Source organism: Magnolia sinica, chromosome 8 (genome assembly GCF_029962835.1).
Source record: "Magnolia sinica isolate HGM2019 chromosome 8, MsV1, whole genome shotgun sequence".
NCBI lineage: Eukaryota > Viridiplantae > Streptophyta > Magnoliopsida > Magnoliales > Magnoliaceae > Magnolia > Magnolia sinica.
The window spans coordinates 43,886,594-43,911,003 of NC_080580.1; the positions used below are offsets into that span (position 1 = coordinate 43,886,594).

The 24,410-nt window shown below is 38.9% G+C and overlaps 1 protein-coding gene across 4 annotated transcripts in view; it reads right to left on the bottom strand.

Moving 5' to 3' along the window:
- The window catches only part of LOC131253273 (auxin response factor 4), a 115,441-nt gene that overhangs the window by 58,643 nt on the left and 32,388 nt on the right, over nt 1-24,410 (bottom strand). For all 4 annotated transcript variants that reach the window (XM_058254225.1, XM_058254222.1, XM_058254224.1 and 1 more), the window contains exons 4-6: nt 18,635-18,719; nt 10,661-10,751; nt 10,420-10,584 (exon numbers count right to left, since the gene is read on the bottom strand). In XM_058254225.1, coding sequence (XP_058110208.1) covers nt 10,420-10,584; nt 10,661-10,751; nt 18,635-18,719 — 341 coding nt within the window. The remainder of the gene's footprint in view (nt 1-10,419; nt 10,585-10,660; nt 10,752-18,634; nt 18,720-24,410) is intronic.

The window sequence follows — 24,410 nt, forward strand, 5'->3', positions numbered from 1 at the left end:
ATCAAGTCCAATGGATCTTGTGCTTTTCTTCTTTCTTCTATGCGGAACAATCTCTCTTGTAGCTTCATATTGTAGTGGCAGTACACTAGCTTCTGAAGCCTCTTATACCCCAATCTGTTGCACTTTATTCGTGTGAATAAGGGAGAATGTGCTCCAATTCCTTTCACAGGTGAGGAGGACACTGTCTGTGCTAGACATGGACACCAGCCTGCAAAACCTCGCAATCACTCTTGTACATGGCGCACCATTCGCCTACAAAATAAATAATTTTTTCGTTAGTTTCACATTTACTAAAAAAATACGAAAACTTAAGCTCTACAAGGTAAATAATGCACCAATTCACAAGCCATCATCTAATTCCTCGAGTACACTAAGACCTCGCACCCAAACATTCCAACCATGGTGTGTTGTGCCTGTAACAGCCGTTACGAGGCCATAAAAGCAGTTACGTAAAGGTAACAATAGCAACCATTACACATTATAGGATCGTAAAGGTCGTAACAGCTGTTACGGAAAAAATTGCCCATAAAGACCATTACAGCCCCCATAATGGCCCGTTACGCCCCTCATAAAGGCCGTAACAGCCCTGTAACGGTCCATAACAAGACCAATATAAGTTTTTTGTTTAATAAATATTTTTTTTTTAAAAGACCGTAACGCCCATCACAGGGATAATGCAAAACACATGATTTAATGCTAACATGCAATGTGGAGATTATGAAAGAGTTCATAAAGTAATTCGATTAACAAAATATGCTAACCTACCAAGTAATTAAGAGTAAACAATAGGAAATAAAACCTAATTTAACCTAAATCACATGCCCGCATTCTAAGAAAATCATATAAATCAATTAAAACTAGGACTGATGGAAGGATAGAACTTTCAATTTAGCATAGACGCGTTCCATGCTCAAGGGACAAATTTGTAGGTTTTATGATTAGGGATAGGAAGGGAAAAATCTGAAATTCGGAAAATTAGAGTTCATGGGAATTGGGGTTTTGGAATTAGGGTTTTTAGAAATTGGGGAAAATAAGAAATCGAAGATATAGGGTTTAGAAGGTTGTAATGGAAGGGAAAAGAGGAGGACAAGAGAAGAAGAAGAGGAAGGATGTACCTTGGAATCCACCACCAAACAAGCTTCTACCCTTCCACAATTTAATTGGAAGGGTTTAAAAAAAAAAAAAAAAAAACCCTAGAAAACAAAGAGGAAAATTCCTTCACACAAGAGAGCTCTCTTCTTTTTTTTCTTCTCAAATCTCCACTAGGGTTGGAACTCCACCCTCTATGCTTTTATAATTAAACTTCGGAACTAAAATCCACCATAATTACAACTATGCCACTCACTTAAGTAAAGTGGTCCATCATCCAAAATAAGAAAACTAAAACATATATTATCAATCTCAACTATCAAATAACTCCTAAAAATAACAAAAAACATAAAGAAAGCAAGATCAGAGTCCAAGGGGCCTATATATAAAAGATTTGGTGGTCCGATGGCCTGATCGACAAGATCCAACAGTCGGATCGACACGAAATAAAAATCATATGACTAAAATGATCTCCTAAGCAGCCCACATGCATCATCCCAAGGTGAGGTCTTCCTGATGCACGTTCAATGCATGCGGGGTCTTCAAAATGGCCCGGCGGGTCCCATTTGGAACTTGTCACCCATCCATAAAGAAAGTTGCGCTGATATGAGTGGTCATCTCCATCTCTGGTACATCCGAGTAGGTCCTCTGATGTCCCCATCAAGAGGCCATAATAACCTTTACAATTCGTATCATAAAAGTAATGATGGTGCTCGTTATGGCCATCGTTACCATTACGGAATACCCTGATTCCAACAGCATCGCAAAATCTAACAATCTATTGATGGCATTTAACATTAAGGGTAAGTATAAATGTATTAATGAAGCTAGAGAGAAGATAAGTGTGGAACATATTAACCTCATTAACAAAGGTGCCTTTGCCCAAACAGTGGGGGAATAAGTTATCATACACCTCATGTACAACCTCCTTCAATGTATTGCCTTCATAGAGTCTCCAATTGTAGTGGCACTTCAGATTCAAGAAGTACGTTGAAACCCAACATGATGCAAATATTTACACATTGGTACAATAAAATAGCCATATATGTTATGTGAAGAAATAGCAAAGTACTAAAACACATAAACGGAAAAAAATAAATCACGTTACTTACCAACTTGATGAAGTGGGTGAGAAAGAGTCTTTTCTTAATAGTCGTCAATTATTGCATGCACTCATTTATATGCCTTTCATCAACTACATGGACTCATGCAACCATTCTACTAACGGATGTCTTATTATCGACCATCCTCAGCACAACATAAATGGGCTCCAGAATAGCCACCACATTGTGAACAGGCTCCCAAAATGCCCTGCTCAACACAAGCTCCTCAATTCTCCAAGCTACTCTCTTCCTACTCCGATTCTAATCCACGTATTCCTAAGAGCTGAAAAGCTCTCGTAGCCCCTACTTGTGTTTAAGGAGGCTATTTAAGGTGATATAATTTGCGACGAGTCGCGTCACCTCGAGGCATGGTATATCCCCACCACACCTTGCATGCATCTTCGATTGAAACCATGAGTGGTTGTATATAAAGGTCGTGAGACACCATGTGTTAGTAATAACAACTTCACTAAAGGCTCATCCCTGATCGCCTCCAACATGAGATCTATGCAATGAGTTGTGCAGGGGTCCACTACATATGATACTTCTTTATTATATCATTCCCTACCCTCATAAATGCACTCCCATTGTCTGTAGCAAACTTCACAATGTTCTTCCTTCCAACATTTTTCATGACATTGCGCACCAGTTTATAGATGTAATATGCATTTTTAATCTGATTGCTAGCAAAAATGGACTTTAGGACCTTCCATCCCCTACAATAGACCATAAAATTTATGATTGACATCCGCGTTAGTCCAGTCCAACCGTTATACATCACAGTGCAGTTGCACATTTCCCATGACTGAAGATATCTGTTCAAATAACGTTTCATCTCTACATACTCATCATCTAAGTATTTTCTCATGATCTCACATGGCGTGGGCCTCACCCCCCGCTACACTTGTCATAGTCTTGAAGTGCAGGCTCGTTGCGCCATTTGCGGGGATGTGATGATAGATAGAAAAAAAAAAAAAAACTTTGCTATGAGCTTCCCCGCCTTCTTTCTTACATCCCCTCCATTAAACATTTTTTTGTGTCCCTCCCGCCTCTTTATACATTATCGAACTGAAAGTAGATTCATTACCCACATGCTACTGTTACCGCCCACACCCCCATAATCATCCCCTAAATGAAAGGTCCGCCTAGTCGAAAAGACGTAACCTTGTCACACTTGCCCCTTCCCCACTCCCCCTGCTTCACTTCCCCCACCACGCTCATGTGTAGATCCCTCAAATCTGGGCCACCTGCCACCGTCTTTTCGGATCCATGTCCCAATGATCCCATATGGACTCCTCAACTGCACGTCTGTACTCAGGATCATCCTCCTCATCCAGATTAACTACATCCTCACCTACATATGGTGCCCGCCCTAACCACTCCTTAATCTCCCTCTCCCTTGCAATTCGGTCGCCTTTTATCTTCATTTTTTTTCAACGAAGCCCTCATTTCTACTCTCACATCCTATGCGCACTTAGGGCAATCCACAACGTTACGATACCCTCCCACTAAATATTCCTTCTAGCGTGTTATCCCTCCACTCTTTGACATGTAACCACAAAAATTACAAACATTCCCAAATCTACAATCAAGAATAGGCCAACCATATCTCCATCCAATATCAGGTTGTCTCCCTCTTCCTCATAACATGTTTTATCTATAAAAGAACATTGCATTAATAAAGGTAGAGTACTACATCCATATTTTTTAACATTTATTAATTATTTTAAAATTTAATTTACAATTATATTATCCAAAAAAAAAAACCACCTTTAAATGCTAAAAAAAATGCAGTCAATTGACCATTTATGTAAGTCTGTTGAGGCATAAAAAATGAAGGAAAGATTGAAGCAAAAGAAGATTGAAAAGAAGAAAGAAGATAGAAAAAGAACAAGAACAAGATGATTTATAGGTGGTTTGCGCGAGACCGCACAACCGATATACCAGTTGCGCGGGTTCGCTCAACTGGTTTCAGGACTGATTCTTTGATAAAAGACCTAAAGCATTGAAAGGTGGGTCCCACAGCACCAAGCTCGAGGTTCCACGTGCGATGGCCTATAAATACCCCCTCCCCCCTTCATTTGGAGAGATTAAAGATTTTGGAGAGGAAGCAGAGCAAGGAGAAAGACTGAAGGTAGGAGAAAGGAGGCCCCGATGGTTTGCGCGGACCCGTGCAAACCATATCGCGCGCAACCAGACTATCCTGCAGTCTGTGGAGTTAAAGAGCCAACATGCTACTGGAATGGCCAAGTTTCCAGATTCCTTCTGTCCAAGCTTCAATAGGAGGAATCAGCAGAAGAGATCTGTGTCATATTCCTCTTAAAGAGATGATCAAATCACGAGTCGAAGTGCTGCCGGATTTGATATCTAACTTGGATATTTGAACTTGTGTTAATTTTTGTATTCTAAATAATCTATCTTAGAATCAAGGGATGTTTGAGTATGTAAATGAACTCAGTTGAAATAAAATATGATGATTGTCTTTAATACTCTCTGTTATGTTTTAATAAGATAATATCCCAAATCGAATGCATTTGTTTCTTGCTTGAAACAAAAACAAATTTCGGTAAAAAAATATATATTTTTTTTAAATTTATTATTTTAATTAAAAAATAATTTTTTAAAATAAAAATAAAAATACATGAATTAATAGATCAAGCACATACATATTTAATTTCGTGTTTGGAGTGTAAAATTGCAACTAATATGGGATAATTTGGATAATTTTGAATTTTCCCAATTTCCACCAAATCAGACCACCTACCCTCAAATTTCGAAATTAGAGTGTGTGCATTGATGATTTCATCAGACACATAATCCTAAATGCTATGAAATTGGACTCAATTGACTGCTGCTAGAAGTGAAATTTCAATATATATATATATATATATATATATATATATATATATATATATATATATATATATATATATATATATATATATTAATAATTTTTAATTAAAAATACTTTTTCCGAATAATCACAAAAACTTCATGAATTAGTATATCAAGACTCATACATGTTTGATTTCATGTTTGGAGTTTAAGATTGCAATCAGAACCAAAAATTTCCCCAATTACCCCATATCAAACCACCTACCCTAAAATCTCAAAATCAAAGATTTAAATCCTTGATTTTTCATGCAAAACATAAAGAATCAAGAATTTCTAACCTTTTCACACTGATTTTGTATGATTTACGGAAAAAAAAAAAAAGAACGAAATGCAAAAGCACTCACCGAACGAGAATCAGCATTAAGTCCGAAAAAAATCTTGATTCGGGTTTGAAATCTCTATTTTTCTCTCAAAAGATTGCAAAGGATTGACCAAAACCCAACTACAATCTATTTCGAAGAGAGAAGATTGAAGGAAAAGGTGGAAAAAAATGACTTAGAAGTGGTTTTTTTATGAAGTGGGTGCAGCATCTGATTTTTTCAAAGAAAAATTTGTCGATATCTCGCAATACATTGTGATATTAGCGATACATACATTGACGATACAATGTGGTACGTTGCTCGATACTTAGGATTTGAGACATTCCTACCTAGTTTTGTATTGCCCACGTGCAATGCTGATAATATTGGCTGATATTATCAATAATGTAATTACTGCATAGGTCTAGTTCCTGCAGAGGACTAATTAGTTGACATATATAAAAATGCTTATGAACATAATGAATATGAGCTTCTACAGCAGTTGATGCCACCAAATCAACTGCTTTATTCAATGATCGGGAGCTTTAATTGCTTCATCGAACACTAGATCAAAGACAATTGAAGCTACAAAGTTGGAATTTCGATGATCGAGAATGCTTAACAAGCATATTGAGAGAGAGTCTGAGAATCTTCTTTTCCAATTTCTAATGGTTGCATTATATGCTCAGTTTCCTTCTCACTCACATAGTGAGTCTGTTGTATGACTACATCCAATTATGTCATTTGCCTTTCTATTATTTTAAGTTTTGTGATTGTTATAGGATACAGTCTTCAATGTATGTACATTACAGAATATTTGAGTGAGTACAAGTATATTCAACCGTTTTGCAATGCACCATATCCTTGGAGATAATGGTGTATCTTTTAGATTTGATTAGCACTTATTTTGAGTTAATCTCTTGTAATTGATTGTTGTTATTGGTTAAGGACTCTAGAGGAGGGAAATGCAAACTATCCTCTCTTTCCTTTTCTCCCTATTTTTACATGGTCTCAAAGCCTCTTGGCTTTGGGCTAATTTTTCTTTTCTATTTTATGAGTCCACTGTCCATCCTCATTTCCATAGACACTCTGTGGTGATGGAGGAGGAATATATTTATATACATCATCATCATACAAGGTCCACCCATCCAATCATTCATCATTTCTTGTTTTTTGCACCTTCATTGTCATCATCCAGCAACCACCACCGTCCAAACCCTCGTATACCAAAACCCACCACCAAAGCTCAGTTTCAAATCCTATTGAAGAAAAACGAAGGTTCATTCAACCCTATTTTTTCTATTCATTGGTTCTAGTTAAGATTGCACCGAACTCCATGCATGGCGGATGATTGTTGCTGCACTATTTGTTGGTGTGTACTCCCCACTATGCCAACACCCATCGCATTGTTATCATCATCATTTACACGATCAACGCAGCAATCCCCGACTTGCAACCCCATTTTTCATTTGGGAGAAGGATTATCTCTCTCAGGCATCTATTTATAGAACCAATGCCATGAACAGTTTGTTGTGAAAACATTCTAGAGCCACCAGAAGAGTCTGCAATTCAAATCTTAGCCATCGGAAGCGTTGTTACCACCGGAAGAGCCACCAATTCAAATCATAGCCACCAAAAGTGTTGTTAGATACTTCAAAAGCTATCAATCATGCCAATGGTTCACACCCCAACAACCATTGAAAGTGCAATACATCTCTCCAGTAGTTCCCAATCTCGTTGGCAAGCTGGACATACATGATATACATGCTTCAGCTTAAGGGGGATTGTTAGATTATATAGTCTTTGATGTACGTACATTACGGTGTATTTGGTGTGAATATGTAAATATTTCAGTCGTCTTACGATATGCCCAATGTTTTAAATAGCAGTAGCATGTTGTGTCGCTTTCAGCCTTCTGTAGCGGGTAGCTTAAGTTACACGATACTTTTATTTTTTAATTTAAAAATATGAAAAATATGATAATTAGTAAGGAAAAAAAAAAAACAAAAAATATAAAAATGCCTAATAGATGATTCATTTTTTTCAAATATAAGCATGTTCAAACAAGTTATTAATTATTATTTATCAAAAGCTAATCCACATATATAAAGTTACGAAAAAAATCAATAATCAAATAATTATTACATCAACAACTTTCTAAGCAAACCATTTTAATTAATCATGTCTAATTGAAACCACAAGTCACAACTCACAAGTATGAAAAGAAATAAAAATCCTAAAGGTTAAGATGGGTTTTCGAAAACCCTCTTTTGAAACCCTATTTTCTTTTTAGTTTTAAAGGTTTTTTAGTGTGTGAGTTTCACACCAACTTTAACAAAGGATCACCACCATTTTAAGTCAAAGTAAACATAAAAAAGTTTGGTTTTAACTTTACATTTTAAGTTTTTTTTTTTTTTTTTTTTTATGATGTGAGTTTTAAACCATTAAAAAAAAAAATAAAAAAAAAAAAAAAAAACCCATGAAAGTAAAGAAATAAATCGTAGCGTCTACACGCTACGTAATTGTAGTGTACGATACAAGGGATTTACACTATTTGGTTACGCTATGTGACGCTACGGCTACGCTACACTACATAGCGTGTGCTACCGCTACACTATGAGCGCTATTTGAAACACTGGATACTCCATATCCTTGGAGATAATGGTGTATCGTTAAGATTTCAGCAGCATTTATTTTGAGCTTTTCTTGTAACTAATTATTATTATTATTATAAATAAAGGATTCTAGAGGAGGGAATTTATACACAATTTTATTGTCTTCTCTTCTCTCCCTATTTCTACAATGATTGCAACCACTTCAGTCGTCCTTTCTTTCCTCCCCATCTTTCTCGAAGCTTCAGGGCTAGGATTTGAGCTTTGCTTTGAGTTCAGCTTAAGTTCAAAATTTCCTTCTCCACTTGCCTCATCACACCCTAAATTCCATGTAAGAGGTGGTCTTCTCTAAAGATGTGGCCTTGTGAGCCAATCCTTAGGAATTGTCTGTTGTTGGACGGTTTCTCTTCAATGCTCTATGACTAGAGAAACTTTGGATCCGGTGAAATCCAAGTGGGGTTTGAAAGGTTGCGTGTGTGTTCTGGGGGACATTAAGGTAATGACATAATGTATACGTTGGAACACTCGGGAGAGAACGACAATCATTTGTCGTCCACTGCTTGAATGAGAATATTTTTTGTAACATCTTAGTGAGGGATTTCACCTCCTTATTAAATTGGCTGCTGAGAATTTCTGGATGGAACATGTGGTTTTTGCTGGGGAAGGCTTCGTCATTTGCTGCTGTGTGGGTAGGATTTCCCGACCTCCAGCCGAATATGTAAGACAAGGGATGTATCCGACTGCTAGCTGCTTCATTGGGAGAGTTGTGAAATTTGATATAATATCAGTTAATGCTGTCAAAATCGATGTGGCCAGGATGAATGTGGAGGTAAACTTGGAAACAAAAATTATCGACAATGCCTAGCTCATGTTGGGAGAAAAGTTGAAATGGATTCTGATCCTTTATGAAAGAATCCCGCACCTTTGTTGTAATTGCAGGGTCAAAGGGCATGGCATAGCTCTATGCAAAGCTAAGGATTGGATGAAGGGAAAAAAAAAGATGTGTACGGAAGTCAGCACACTGGTTTTCTTACTCGAGAAAAGGTGTCAACCAAATAGTTGGTGGTCGAAATGTTCAACAAAGAATAGGGTCCAAGTTAATGGAGTGACAGTGTAGGTATCAAGAATGAGGCCAAAAATGACATTTGCGATGATTCTAATCAAGAAGGGAAAAAAAAAAAAAAACACTCCATAAGGGGGGAAGTGTTTGATGAGATAGCACACCCGTATAGGATGAATGTGGAGAATGATTCGTTGGGTGGCATGGTTCAGGACCGAGACAAAGATAGGATTGGAAAGATGCCAGAGTTTGAAGGGAGCCGACTGGAAGTATCTGAGATGAGGATGGACAGAACTGGGGTGCAGAAAGGAACAGGCAAGAATAATGTGTATGTAGATGAATCTAGTGGCCAAGCTGATAACAGTATTGACAAAACTTGTCACACCCGGAATAACAGAGAGAAGAAGAGAGTGTAGAGGTGTGTGTATGTGCATTTGTAATCCTGTGGAGTACCATATTTGGGCTCTCCCCGGTCTGCCAAACAAATCTGGAAAAAGCACTAGTCCCTGCTCTTTCAGGTGAGTCTCCCCTGAGGAAGTACTATCTATGCCCACCAAACCCACCATCTTGAAGATATCCTCCAACCTATCCATTGGATAATTGGGAGGAAGATTTGAGACGATAAGGGCAACCCACTGTTCGCGATCATTGGATTTCCCTTTCACAATTTTACATTCCTCATCTACAGCAGAAGGGAGTAGAATTTATTGTACAACTCTATCAATATCTTTTAGTCATAGCAATGTAAAATTAGCTCATTATTAATTATATACTAACAGGTCCCCTAAATTCAACTTGCACTCTGAAAGAAAGAACATACAAGTCACTCCTGAGATCCTAGCTTAATGAACTGACCCGGTAAGATTTAACAATAGTACATTGGGCTATAGAAATTGTGAAGCATGCTCTTTGTTAGCTCTGCTAGATAACTCAGGATCAAGGCATGCAAAAAAAGTTACATAAAAACCATTACAAACATAAAGGTGGCCACTGTTACGCGTTACGGGGTTGTAATGGCCGTTACAGAAAAAAGACCCAAAGCGGCCATTATGTCCCCCCCCCCCCCCCTAATGGCCCTGTAATGGTCCTTATGAGGCCAATAAAGGTTTTTTCAGTTCTTTAAATTTTTAAAAAAAAAAAAAAAATTAAAAAAAAAAAAAAAAAAAAACCCGGGACACTAATGGGCGTTACAGCCTGTATTATAACAGTAACAGTGGTGGCTGTTACGGCCACCGTTACTGTTCCGGAATACCTTGCTCATGATCCCCCAAGCGCAATTTTTACACCAAAAGAAAGAAAACAGAAGTTGCTTCTGAAATACCATCTTAGCAAACTAACCATCTAAGATTAAATAATAGTACCTTGGGTTATAGAAGATGTGAAATATGCTCCTTGTGGATATAGAATTAGCTGCCGAAGAAAGAATGCTTAGATGCATGTCTTGACTGCTAATGATTGAACAAGGAACACCATTTCGAGACCGACCAGCTCTTCTAATCCCCAGACTCAGCTCCCCATTTTCACCCCTGATAGAGCAACATGCTTAGAGACAGTTTCGCAAATCTAAACAGGAGCATGACTAAACAAATTCTAATAAGGTACCTTAGAAAGAGCACGGCATCCCCTGAAACAAGATTCTTTTGGTTTACAAAAGTACTCCATCCAGTAGTAAGTAGATGCCGGCGTGGCTGGCCTGGAAAGTTTTTTTGAAAGATCTATTAATGTTTCCTTTGACTGTACTCAACTAACCATCTCTTTCAATTCGTCTGTTGCTCAGTTCATAATGACGCATTTAAATACAAGAATACAGTAAATATGCAAATCAACAGAGGATAGAAGCTACAAAGATTTACACACAGAAGAAAAATGCCAGGGCTAGTACAAACCAATATTGAGGATGGGATTCACAACAAATGTGCCGATACGGCTCACATGCACAAGATCTGAACCATTCATCAGGTGGCATTAATCACACAAATGCCCAGGTCGAAAGATCAGGCTGTTGAACTCATCCTGTGGATCACACATGTATGCTGAATATAGACCTGTGGCTGTTTTTTTTTTTTATAAATTAACTGATCATTTCTTTCTCACGCTTATATGTGGACAAGCCTGATTTTTGGGCCAGGGCATCTGGCCAATGGTGCCAAATTGGATCACACACATGTACCCATTGTTCAAAGTATCCCCAATATTACGCTAATATCCCCGATGTTATCCATATCTTCAGCTCAGCAATACCGACAACACTAGCAGCAATACCGATAACAATGATAATATCAGAAATTCCAGGTATCGGCAGTATATCGTCGAGTGTCAAGTATCGCCAATGTATCAATATCGCCAATATTTTCAACTGTGTAAATTCCAAGTGTCGTTTGTATCGCCAATGTATGTGTTACCAATATTTTCAACTGTGTTTATTCCATGTGTATCGCCAATGTATTGATATCACCACTATATTACAAATATTTTCAATTGTATATATTCCATGTGTTGCTTGTATTGCCAGTGTATTGGCGATATTTCGATAATATAGATAATGTATCGATAATGCCAAAATTCTGTTTATTAAAAAATATTGGGATGGATGGATGTATATGATGGTTGGATGGTTGGGTGGATAGATGGGATGGATGAATAGATGTTTGGATGATTAGATAAGATGGTTGGATGGATGGATGGATGGAATGGGATGGGATGGATGGATTGACGGTTGGATGATTGGATCATCATGCATGTATATTGTGTTTATATGCTTATCTATGTTGGAACATTTTTCTCATTATGTGGGGGTTTACCTGTAAATATGCAAAGTAGGGTCTTATCTGTAATTTTGTGCTTATTAGGATGTTATTTGTAAATAGGGAAACCTTACATATAAAAAGATAATACGACAGAATAGGGCTCTCATGTTTTTGAGCCTCCTCTCTACGACAGAATAGGGCTCTCATGTTTTTGAGCCTCCTCTCTCTCTCTCTCTCTCTCTCTCTCTCTCTCTCTCTCTCTCTCATACAATCTTTCTACATTCTCTACAAAAACTTCAGGGTATCAGAGCCAAGTTGCAATCAAGGTTAAAAGAGGATCTCAATGACTTGAAGAGGAGAAGATTTCCCATCCCAATCCCCTGCTGATGTTAGTCGTACGGCCGCTAACGTCAATCGTACGACAACTGTTGAGTCGGGTTGGGTCAAATCCCATACCCCCTAGTGCAACCGAATGAGAGGAGCTTAATGGTGCTTTTCCTCAATTTTTTAAGATCATTTGATATTTTTCCTGCATTTTCTAAGTTTTTCTAGAAACCGGCCACCTGTTGTTCACTCTTCAAATTCTTCTTACTCGAGGATTTTTTTATTTTTTTTTTTAAATGTGTAAAACCTATACTGTTTAGACCGTTTTTGGATGATCTGCACATCGGAAGTGGTTTTGGGCAGATCCGACACATATACATGATGGTTTGGTCAAAATACGGGCTGGCTGGTAGTTTTTCCTTCTTTTTTGGGCACTGCAAATACACCATCTCTTTGGTGTATAATCCTACAACCATCTTATGATTTGTACCTCTTGTTAGTGTTGTTTTATCCATTATTCCATATATCTATGGATCTCAAGGTTGTTGGACATCATTCTGAGGGACCTCTCTCCATTACTTCCACCAAGTTCAATGAGAGTAACTTTCTTTTATGGTCCCGGGTTGTCTGAATGTATGCTTTTGGGAAGGAAAAGCTTGGATTTCTCACTGACACTTCCAAAAGACCTTCCACTTCACCATCTATTGATTCTACAAAGATAGATGCGTGGGATTCTTTGAATGCCATCGTGATGAGCTGGATTCTCAATTCTATGGAGCCCATTATTGCTTCTGCTTCTTTTATGAGACTGCATCTGATCTGTGAAAGTCTCTGAATGATAGTTATGAGACTTTCCAATAAGCCTTGCATCTTCCAGTTGACTACAGAACTTTACTCTCTCACTCAGGAGAATATGTTTGTTACCGAGTATTTTGGGGCCTTGAAAGGCCGTTGGGAGGAGTCAAGTCACCTACAACCTCCAAGTAAACTACCAGACAGTCGTAGTACAAAAATAATGAAGACACGGGAAGATGAAGCCAAAACTTATAAGTTCTTAGCAGGCTTGAGTAGTGAGTATGAGGCACTGCAAACTCGGTTGCTACACATCCATTTCCTTCACTCTAGACACCCTATTCCATCGTTCATACAAAGGAGGCATGCATACGGGTGATGACATCCCCAGTTCTCACCCAAGAGAGGACTACCTTTACATCTACCACTATTCCATCTAATAGTCGCAGTGGTGGCTTGGACACTCGAGGGGCCTTCAGCGGAGGGCGTGGTCGTGGCCAGAGGAGATTTATGTGCACTAATTGCAATCAATCTGGACACACTCAAGACAGGTATTTTAAATTACGTGGTCGCCCCACTGCTCATGTTGCGACTTCTAATGAGGCTGGAACCATATCTGATGATCTTGGTGGCCTTTCTCTTGATCTATCTCCTGCTTCAGATCAAACAGATACTGTCACTATGACTCAGCTGATGTTCTCAATCTTCAGCAACTCTGAACACTTCAGGCCCGGTCAGCACCTCCTGCTTCACAGCCTTCTGCCTCCTCCTTCATTGCGACCGCGGGTACTACATTTCATGCATCTTCATCTCCTGCGACCTGGATTATTGATTCGAGAGCCTCAGATCATATGACCGGTGAGCATAGTTGTCTTATCCCTTCAAATTCAGCTGATTGTCGTCGTCTAGTTCATTTTGTTAACGAAACCTCCACACTAATGGAATATATGGTTCCTATCTCTTTTTCTCCTTCTCTCACCATATCCAATGTCCTCTATGTTCCTAATTTAGTGCACATTTGATCTCTGTTAGTTGTCACACTAAAGCCTTAAATTGTTGCATGATTTTCTTTCCATCTTATTGTCTCTTTTAGGACTTGAGTACGAGGACTATTGGTGTCGGCCACTGTTCGAAATATCAGTATCGCGTTATGTATCGCACCTTTGGGATATAGATATATATCGGTTATCACATGGGATATATTGGTTGTATCACGTAATATATCATTGTTGTTGGAAACATGGGGAAATTGGTCGATTTTTTTAATGAAACTTCAGTGATTGTTAAAAAACACATCAACACACTCTTATAAATCAAAACATTACAAAAAATATGTGCACATAATAGGTTTTCTTTGTATGGGGTCCTAATCTATGCGTTGTCTAATTGAATTGATGCAAGTATATTCAAAGTTCATTCATATAATTTATAAATATAAGATGTGTGGAAACACAACCAATACATTCAAAAGCAAAAGAAGAATCACTAGATTAGGTTACATACATGTTTGATTTTATGTTTGGACATAAGGATTGCAACCAATTTGTGACCAAGTGGGAAATTTTAATTTTTTCAACTTTCCGCAACTCGGCCCCATCTCCTCCAAATCTCAAAATTGAAGCTTCCAATCCATTTATTTGTAACAATTTGACACCAATTTAACATGATTTACAGGAAAAAAAGGATCGAAAATCGAAAATGCTCACCAAATTGAACATGTGAGATATATCGCACTACTTGCGTGTTTCGTATCACACATGTGGGATGCAAGATATATCGTGGGATTTATCGGCCAATATCGTCGATATTTAAAACACTAGTGTCAGTTATGAGCGTAGTGGTCTCTACTTTTTGTGTCAAAGGGAGCTTTTTGTTGATAGTGTTTATACTCCATCCTCTTCGTTTGTTTCTACTTCTAGTACTTTAATATAGTCTCAAAAGGCATTTGTTGCATTGTGGCATGACGTCTTGGTCATGTGTCCTTTTGGACTTTACGTTTTTCAGTTCCTACATTTAATAAGTTAGATGATGTGTATCTTCGATGTGAAGCATGTCAGTTTAGTAAACATGTTCGAACTTCTTTTCCTGCTGTTGCCCAACGTACTAATAAAATGTTTGCTTTAATACATTCTGATGTTTGGGGTCCTTGTCCAATTATGTCTCTTGATGGTTTTCCTTATTTTGTCACATTTATTGATGATTTTTCCATGTTAATTGAGTATACTTGATGAAGAGGCATGGTGAACTTCCACACTTGTTTCGATCATTCCATCAAATGATCAAAATATAATATGATTGTAATATTCAAACAATTCATTCTGATAATGGGGGTATGTATCGAAAATTTTTACCTCTTATCTTCAAGAACATGGCATTCTTCATCAATTCTCTTATGCTTACACACACTAGCAAAATGGGGTGGCTGAGCACAAGAATCGTCATCTTCTTAAAGTGACTCGCAAACTTTTGATTGGTATGAAGGTTCCTAAGTCATATTGGTTTGCTGCTCTTTTGATGTCATGTTACTCAATCAATCGTATGCCTTCACGTGTTTTAAATGGTAAAACTCTATTTCATACACTCAAACATGATTGTCCTCTCTTTCTAATTCCTCCCAAAGTTTTTGGTTATGTTTATTTTGTTCACTCACTGGGCCCAAGAGAGACGAGTTTGATAACCGATCAATCAAGTGTGTATTTCTCGGCTACTCTCTTCAGAACAAAGGCTATAGGTATTATGATCCATGTACGTAAAATTTTATGTTTCCATGGATGTCACTTTTTTTTAAGAATGCCCATTCTTCTTTGTATCTAATTCCGTGGATGTTGTTAACATGCAAGTCTCTTTGCCTATGCCTTTGGTTGATGCTCCACCTGTTACTTCTGCGGCGGCACCTAACCAGATACTTGTCCGCCAGAAGTCAAGGCCACCACCTGCACCACTAGTAGTTTCTCTTCCTACCTCAGGTAATTCCCTCATTCCTATTTCTCCATCATCACTTGTGGCTTCTCACACTCGTAGTCATCATCCAACCTTACATCTTATCTCTAATTTTCTTTGTTATGCCACTGTGTCTCCATCGTGTCGTGCTTTCCTTGCTACAACTTGTTCTTCTTCTATTCCTAAGTTTGTTCTTGAGGCTATTGCAGGCCCTGAGTGGAAGCTTGCAATGGAGGCCGAAATGGCTGCATTGGATAAGAATAGCACCTGGGACCTTGTCCCCTTACCCATGGGAAAGCATATCGTTGGATGTAAATGGGTGTACTCTATAAAGTATCAGGTGGATGGTTCAATTGAAAAGTACAAGGCTTGCCTGGTTGCTAAGGGTTACACTCAGAACTATGGCGTGGATTATACTAAGACATTCTCTCCCATTGCCAAGTTAAATTTTGTCCGTCTGATCATTTCCTTGGCGGCGAATCTCTCCTGGCCATTATTTCAGCTAGATGTCAAGAATGCCTTTCTTCATGGTGACCTTACTGAAGAGGTGTATATGGATCTTCCGCCTGGTTTTCAGCTTAAGGGGAAAATAGGGAAAGTGTGTAAGATGAAAAAGGCCCTCTATAGCCTTAAGCAATCTCCAAGAGCGTGGTTTGCACAGTTTAGTTCTACGGTTCTCTTGTTTGGATTCAAGCAATGTCAATCAGATCACACTGTGTATTCATACCCGGCGAGGGTCGCACCATCATACTTGTGTATGTGGATGATATTGTCATCACTGGGGATGACTTGGAATTTATTGGACATACCAAGCGGATGCTGGGGCAAGGAGTTTGACATTAAGGATCTTGGTCATCTTCAATACTTCTTAGGTATTGAAGTTGGTCATTCGTCTAAGTGCATCTTCATATCTCAAAGGAAGTATACTTTTGATCTACTGAGTGAGACTGGTAAACTTGGAGCCTGTCCTGCTCCATCTCTAATATATCAGAAGCACTCATTACATACATCTTAAGGTGATATTCTAACTGATCCAAGTATGTACCAGAGATTGGTTAGCATGTTGATCTATTTAACTATCACAACACCAGGCATTACTCTAAGCAGTTGGCATTGTCAGCATATTCATGCATTCACTGAGTGAGACTAGCAAACTTGGAGCCCGTCCTACTCCATCTCTAATATATCAAAAGCACTCATTACATACATTTTAAGGTGATATTCTGACTGATCCGAGTATATACCAGAGATTGGTTAGCATGTTGATCTATTTAACTATCACAACACCAGACATTACTCTAAGCAATTGGCATTGTCAGCATATTGATGCATTCACCAAGGTCATCTTATCTTGGTGCAATGTATTATATTCTGAGATATTTGAAGTCATATCTAGGACGTGGTATTATCTATGCCTATCATGGACATATTAATATTATTGGGTACTCTGATGCTGATTGGGCAGGTTGCCCAACAGATAGAAAATCTACCTCTACCTATTGTACATTCATTGGAGGGAACTTGGTGACTTGGAGAAGCAAAAAGCAATTCGTTGAGTCTAGATCAAGTGCAAAAGCATAATATCGGGCTATGACCCATGGGATATGTGAAATTTTGTGGATGAGATCCATATTGGTAGAACTTGGATTCTCCATTTCCTCTACTAGCCCACTTTATTGTGACAATCAAGTTGCCATACATATTGCCTCTGATTCAGTTCTCCATGAGAGGACCAAGCATATTGAGGTCGATATTCACTTCATTCGAGAGAAGATTTCTTCTGGCGTGTTGAGTACACCATTTGTCAAATCAACGGAACAACTAGCAGATATCTTTACAAAGGGTCTCAGTTCTCCTATGCTACAAGACCTATGGCAAGTTGGGTATCACAAATATACACCAATTTGATGGGGAGTGTTGGAACATTTTTCTCATTATGTAGGGGTTTACCTATAAATATGCAAAGTAGGGTCTTATGTGTAATTTTGTGTTTATTAGGATGTTATAGGGCTCTCATTTTTTTTTAGCTCCTCTCTCTCTCTCTCTCTCTCTCTCTCTCTCTCTCTCTCTCTCTCTCTCTCTCTACAATCTTTCTACATTCTCTACAAAAACTTCAATTTATGCATGGATGTAATGTATGAATGCATTATGCATATTTGTTTGCTTGTTAATTGGCTTAATGAGATTTTACGTGATTATTTTGTCACTATTGTACTGAATTCTTACAACACCACACACTTTTAGGCCCATTAAATGGAAACTTATTATGTATGCATTCTTTTTGCAATTTCTTGATTCCTAAATATGCAAATATGTGTATTTTTAGCATCTCCCGAAGTTTCACTGAAAAATTCCAATGTTTTCCCCATGTTTCCCTGCATTTCCAGAAATCGAAGATATTATCACTGATATCGATATTGTTTCCATATCCCCAGCAATTGAAACTTGTAGTGATCCCGATACTTTGAACACTGCAGGTACTACATTGTCGCCTAAGCAATGCATCACCTTTCAATCTCATTTAAAGACTACAGCAGCAAGCCAAGACAATACAAATGAGTATAAAACTGCATTCAAAAATTACATGGCCTTGTCAACAGCACATTTGACACAGGTATAATGTCCCCAGCTCAAACGTGGACAGTTTCAAGAGTCAGCTTCTGATACAGCATGTGGTAACTTAAAGACCGTTTTTCATTCATGCACTAGTTCCAAGGGTATGGGACAAACGATACACTGATGATTAACAATAGAACACACCACTATAAAATACCTCTATAAATATGCCGAAACCTCCATTCTACTCCGTGTAAGTCCTTGGCAACAAGCTCTTGAGAAGGCCTTAACAGATTATAATCCTGCAATAGAAGATCCATCAAACTTCGTCGATTCTTGCTATGTACCATTTAATAGATACAGAGCATATGAGCAATGAAAATGAACTGATTTCAGCAAGAAGTGCCGGAATTGTAAAGACCTGATATACCATCTAATAGATACAGACAGCATATGAGCAATGAAAATGAACTAATTTTGGCAAGTGCCACAATTGTAAAGACCTGATCTTTAAACCAGTAAATAGGAAAGATGCATACTCTACAGCGGCAAGCCAAGACAGTCAACGAGAATAAAACTACACTCCCTAGACCAAAAGTTGCATGGACTTGTCAGTAACACATTTGAAGGATCTGAAAAGGGATTCAATATAATAGCTTCTACAGTTTAGTGATAGAATCATGGAAACTGGAGACGATTCTGGAAATGAAGACAAAGTAAATTCCAGTTAAGAAAGGACCCTAGAAGAAGGGCAAGATATGAGGGCCCTTCTCTGTATTTATTACTAACACTCCATTTTTGTTTTCACCCAGGATGAGCAGAGCAAGATTGTTTGGATCCTTTGGCAATATCACTGATGTAATTATGAGAGATTTATTTGGAGATTGGTCTTTTTGTCCTGGGTGATGCCAGAATCAATGGGCATTTACCATGGCAGGATGTGGGGATTAGGAAACAAGAGATATTTATTTGGAGATTGGTTTTTTTAGCCAGCCTTTGGGCAATATGGGGGGAAAAGGAATGGAAGATGTTTTCAAAATATAAGCAGCTTGGGGGGGAGGTCTTCAATAGGGAAAAGCTCTATGTTGTGGAATGGGCCTCCTCCATTGAAGCTAATAAGAATTGTAATTTCCTTTTTGTTTGGGTTGTAGATTCTTGCACCATCTTGTTGTCTTTTTTGAATAAAAACATCATTACCTTCAGTATTTATTTTATTTTTTTTAAAAAAAGGCACTGACATATTCATTCCCTGGGATAGCTAATCCAGAAGAAGCAGAGGCTTTGCTTCCATGAGTTTCTGATACAGAGACAAAGCCCAAAAGGCCATTAATGTGATGAATGGTAAGAAGTTGGATAGGAAGGTGACAGGAGTCAGCGGGGAAGCAATCAACATCACAACCTAGAAGATCCAGCCATGGGGAGCCAATGCCTTGAGATGTTCAAGCAGCCGAGCAAGGTAAGGCAGTGTCCTACAAAAAGGCTATATGTCAGCATGCCCAAAGCCGGGATCAATCAGAACTTGGGCAGTCTTTCCCAAGGGTTTTAGTGCACAAAGCAGTGGTCCATAGAAGGTTGAGAGAGCTGCAAGATAGCCCGCTGGTCTCCCTCAAAGAAGACTCCAATAGGCAGGCAGACATTGAGGAGGGGGGTTGGGAGGTTAAGAAGTGTATTATCATACCTTAGGAATTTGGAAGGCCATTAACTCTGTAGCCCCCTTAGTAAAATCTAGGTTGACCTTTTCTCTCAACGACGTTAGTCGGATCCATTTTCGGTAGGACCCGTGGTGTGGTGAGAGGCCTTTGGTGGTGGAATTACCATCATTGGCAAGCTTATCACCCTTGAAAAATAATATCATGGGTATTTTCTTTTCCTCCAATGGGGGAGGGGTGCTTAGTGCCCCCCATGCCAGTGGGGCTTAACTGACGAAGAGGTAAGAGGATTATGCTAGATTATTGGAATGGCTCCATACTCTCCATCCTTGTCGGGACTTTTATGGATTCCTTGGTTTGGAGTGATTCTCCATCTGACAAATTTTCAGTCAAGTCTTTGTATAAGAAGATTCGAGGTTTGGAGGATGCTAGAAGCTGCAATTTTTTTCATGCTTTTTTGGCTCTACGGTGCACCCCCTAAAGTGGCTTCTTTTGCTTGGCTAGTTGGCTCAAAGAGTATCCTAACCATCGATAATCTTCAAAAGAGAGCCATGATTCTTCCCAACATTTATCTCCTTTGCAAGAACGATGCAGAGTCAGTTGATCATTTATTCATTCAATGTCCATTTGTGAGTCAAGTGTGGTCGCTCTTTCTAAGGATTTTTGACATTGACTAGGTCATGCCTCATTCAATAGGCCATCTATTATGGATGTGGCATGGTGTTCACCTTCCTAAGGAGAGGCTCACCCTTTGGCATTTGAGTTTGCTTGTTGTTCCTTTGAACATTTGAGGGGAGTGCAATGTGCGTTGTTTCTGTAACAAGGTAGGGTCGTGGGAAGAAGTCTCTCGGAAATCTAAAAGGGACGTATTAGAAACGGTGGCTGGGCTCAACTATTTGAATATTAGAGATGCTCTTTCTCTAATTGGGATGTAATTCTCTCTTTTTGTTTTGTTGTATTCTTTGCTGCCTTACTTATTGTCAAGCAAGTTCTTGATAAAATAAGTTCATTATCCTTCAAAAAAAGGAAGGCAAGAACCCTAACTCAACCCGTTCTCCTCTCTCTACATTTTGTCCTCTTCTCTCTCTTTTCTTCTCTATTTCCATCTCTTTCCACTATTTTACATGGTATCAGAGCTTCATTTCTGATCCTTCTTCTTCTTCTCCAAATCTTCTTATTTCTTCTTTTCTTTTGTCCATTGGTGTCCCATATCTTGTCCTAAAATTGTCTTAAAAGAACCAAAGATTTCTTTTTTATTTATTTTGTGTATCAGGCCTTTTGTAATAGTCTGTGTGTGCGTGGGAGAATGAAGACATTGGCTTCTTGAATGATATCACCTCATGTGTGATCATTAAAAACGTATGGGTTGTTTGCCCGTGTTGGATGCCATGTTCCTGACTATATTTCTTCATGGCCAGTTGAAAGTAGTAGACATGTGAGTTGATTCTTCTGGTGGCGTGCGCATCGTGTGAAGTGTTCGAGTGTGGTACTCATCGATTGTGCTAGGTCAGCCCATGTTTGTGCTTTTGAGGTACCGTTCTTTTATTTGTTATGGAGATAAAAAGTGACCAGAAATCTGTATTTATAAACCCGTCAGATTTTCTAGGGGTCCAGATAACCTATATTAAATTAAATGGGACAAATTATTTATAGTGGTCTAAGTCAATCAAAGTTTTTCTCATGGCCAAGGGGAAATTGAGATATTTGACCATAGAGAAACCTGATAAAGAATCCAGTACTCTTTTCTTTTTCCTTTTTTTAAGATTGAAAAACTCTCTCAAAAAGCCAAAGACAAACAAGAACAACATAGAACTACAACAAAAACAAAAGAAAAACAAAATAAAGAAAAACTAAGCAATCTATACAACTCAAGAATAAGCTTCTAGGGAAGCCCAGAACTTTACAAGACTAAGAAGGGAAAGAAATAATCATGATCAGAGAATCAAAGAATTGGAGACTAAACAACCACACTGCCACATCGCAAAAGATCAACTCCACCACCCTGGAGATTTAAAAGGAGAGATTTTGAAAGCAGTTGCTATTCCTTTCCTTCCAGAAAGCCCAGAGAATAGCCATGAAAGCCACATGCCAAATGATTGTGAGATCATTGCTAACACCACCACCATGCCATGCAAAGAGCAAATCGATAGTAGCTCGAGGTATAACCTAGGGAGTTTGAAATCTGGCAAGAATGGAGGACTAAACCCCCTAGCAAAGGCATAGTGAAGGAAAAGATGGTTGATGGTATACGCATCTTCCTAGTAGAGCAAATAGACATTGGGGAGCACCATTCCTCAGCGTTGCAAATTGTCAACTATGAAGGTTTTATAGAAAGATTATGTAGTGTATGTATATTAAGGTAGTCTTTGTGTGTGAGTACATTGTCTTTTGTGCTCCTCTAGAATATGTAATAGTGCCCTCTTCTAATATAATAAAGTTTGTGTGTTAGGGTGCGTGAGGCCCTAAGGCACAATACTCCCTTTCTCTCAAACTATCCTTTCTCTCCATCCTCTCGTCTCATTTTCTCTCTTCTTCTTCCCTTCCCTTTCAAACCTCTCAAATCTAATTGGTAACAGAGCCTAGTGCTTTGCATTGACAAGTGCTACAGGAGATCGTTGATGTTAGCAATCGTACGGTTGGTGTCAGCAGTTGTACGGACCATACGACACCCTTTTGATCGAGAAGAACATGGGTTGATAGATCTTGATTTTAGGAGATTTATGGTGATTTTTGTGAGATTTTTAGGAACCATCTAAGATATGTTACACTCACTTTACCCTTTCTGCAAAAAAACCCCAAATCTCGATTTTTCTTCGATTTCTCCCAAATCATAATTGTTTCTTTGGATTCTTCTCACATGGTGGGGTCGGTTTGGCTGTATTTTAACCCTCCATAAAGTTGTTTTGGAGAGAAGATGTGATTTGGAGGCGATGTGAAGCCAAACTAGGGCCGGTTGTGCCGTTTTTGGTCCGGGTGGGGAGGAGGGGGGGTCTAACTGTACACCAGAACTCATGGTGTATGCGTTGGTGGTTGATTCTTGTCTGTGAGACATGTTTGTGTTGGGTTCACCCTATATATTACTCGTTTTGCTAGGTTCCTTCTTAACTATTTTTGGACCTTTCAGACCACCATCCAGAACCGAGGCTTCACAGTTTTTTTGTGATTGTTGTTGTCCCCTAGCCCTCTCCTCAAGTTTATTTGTTGTGTGGCCGTATGGAGGACAAGATGTTGTTGGGTTATGGTGTGGCACCCTCGGAATCTCATCCTTTGTTGATCACCACTATAAAGTTGAACAGTGACAACTATTTACAGTGGGTTAAATCTATGAAGTTGTTTTTAAGGGGCCGAGATAGACTTTCATATATATTGTATGATGCTTCAGATTCTACATATGCAAACTTTAAGTCTTGGACCAAAGAAAACTACCAAGTCATGGCTTCACTGCTCAATAGTATAGAACCAACTGTGAGTAACTCTGTCATGCTTTTAACTTTAGCAAAAAGGATATGGGATACACTTCATGACATGTACTCGGAAGCTCAAAGAATATCAAGAATGTTTACATTAATCTCGGATAGGGAAGGTTACAACAAGATTCACAATCCCTGAAGGAGTACTTCTCTGTTCTTCGGTGTATGTGGGATGAGTCAAACCTCTATCATCCTCTTCCCTCTAACTGCACTACAAACTATGAGCTCATTTGGAAGCAGCATGAAGAAGCCAGAAATCTGCAGTTTCTTTCTGGGCTCAACCCTGAGTATCATGGTGTGCAGAGACAAATCATTGCCATGAATTCTCTTCCATCTTTAAAAATTATCTACACAATGTGTCAAAGGGTCACTACATCATTCTCCTCTCCTTTTGTTTCCCCGAATCAATCTACACATGTAGTTGGAGATCGGTCTTGATTTCAGCATGATACTAAAGTTCCTACATGGAGTGTTCAAGGACGTGGACATGACTTTGGATCGAGTACTCGAGGCAAGGGTCGTGATGTTGATCGTGGAGGACGTGGTAATCGTGGCCGCGGTGGACGAGGACGTGGACGTGTTGGTCCTCGCTATTGCACTCATTGTGGAGGTACCAACCACTTTGTCAATCGTTGCTAGAAGCTTGTTGGTCGCCCATCTTAGGCAGGTGTGTTTGTGGCTGGTGTTATCTCCACTAGTTCCAAGCAGACTTCAGATCCGATTGCAGCAGAGAAGCGTACCTCAAGTGATTATGTTCTCTTGTCTCGTGAGGCCTATGATGCCTTAATGCAGTTGCATGTGCGTAAGGTACCTGATACTTCCAGAGCCATTATAGGTTAGTCAGGTACTGCTCTCCGTGTGGCCTCCTACTTCT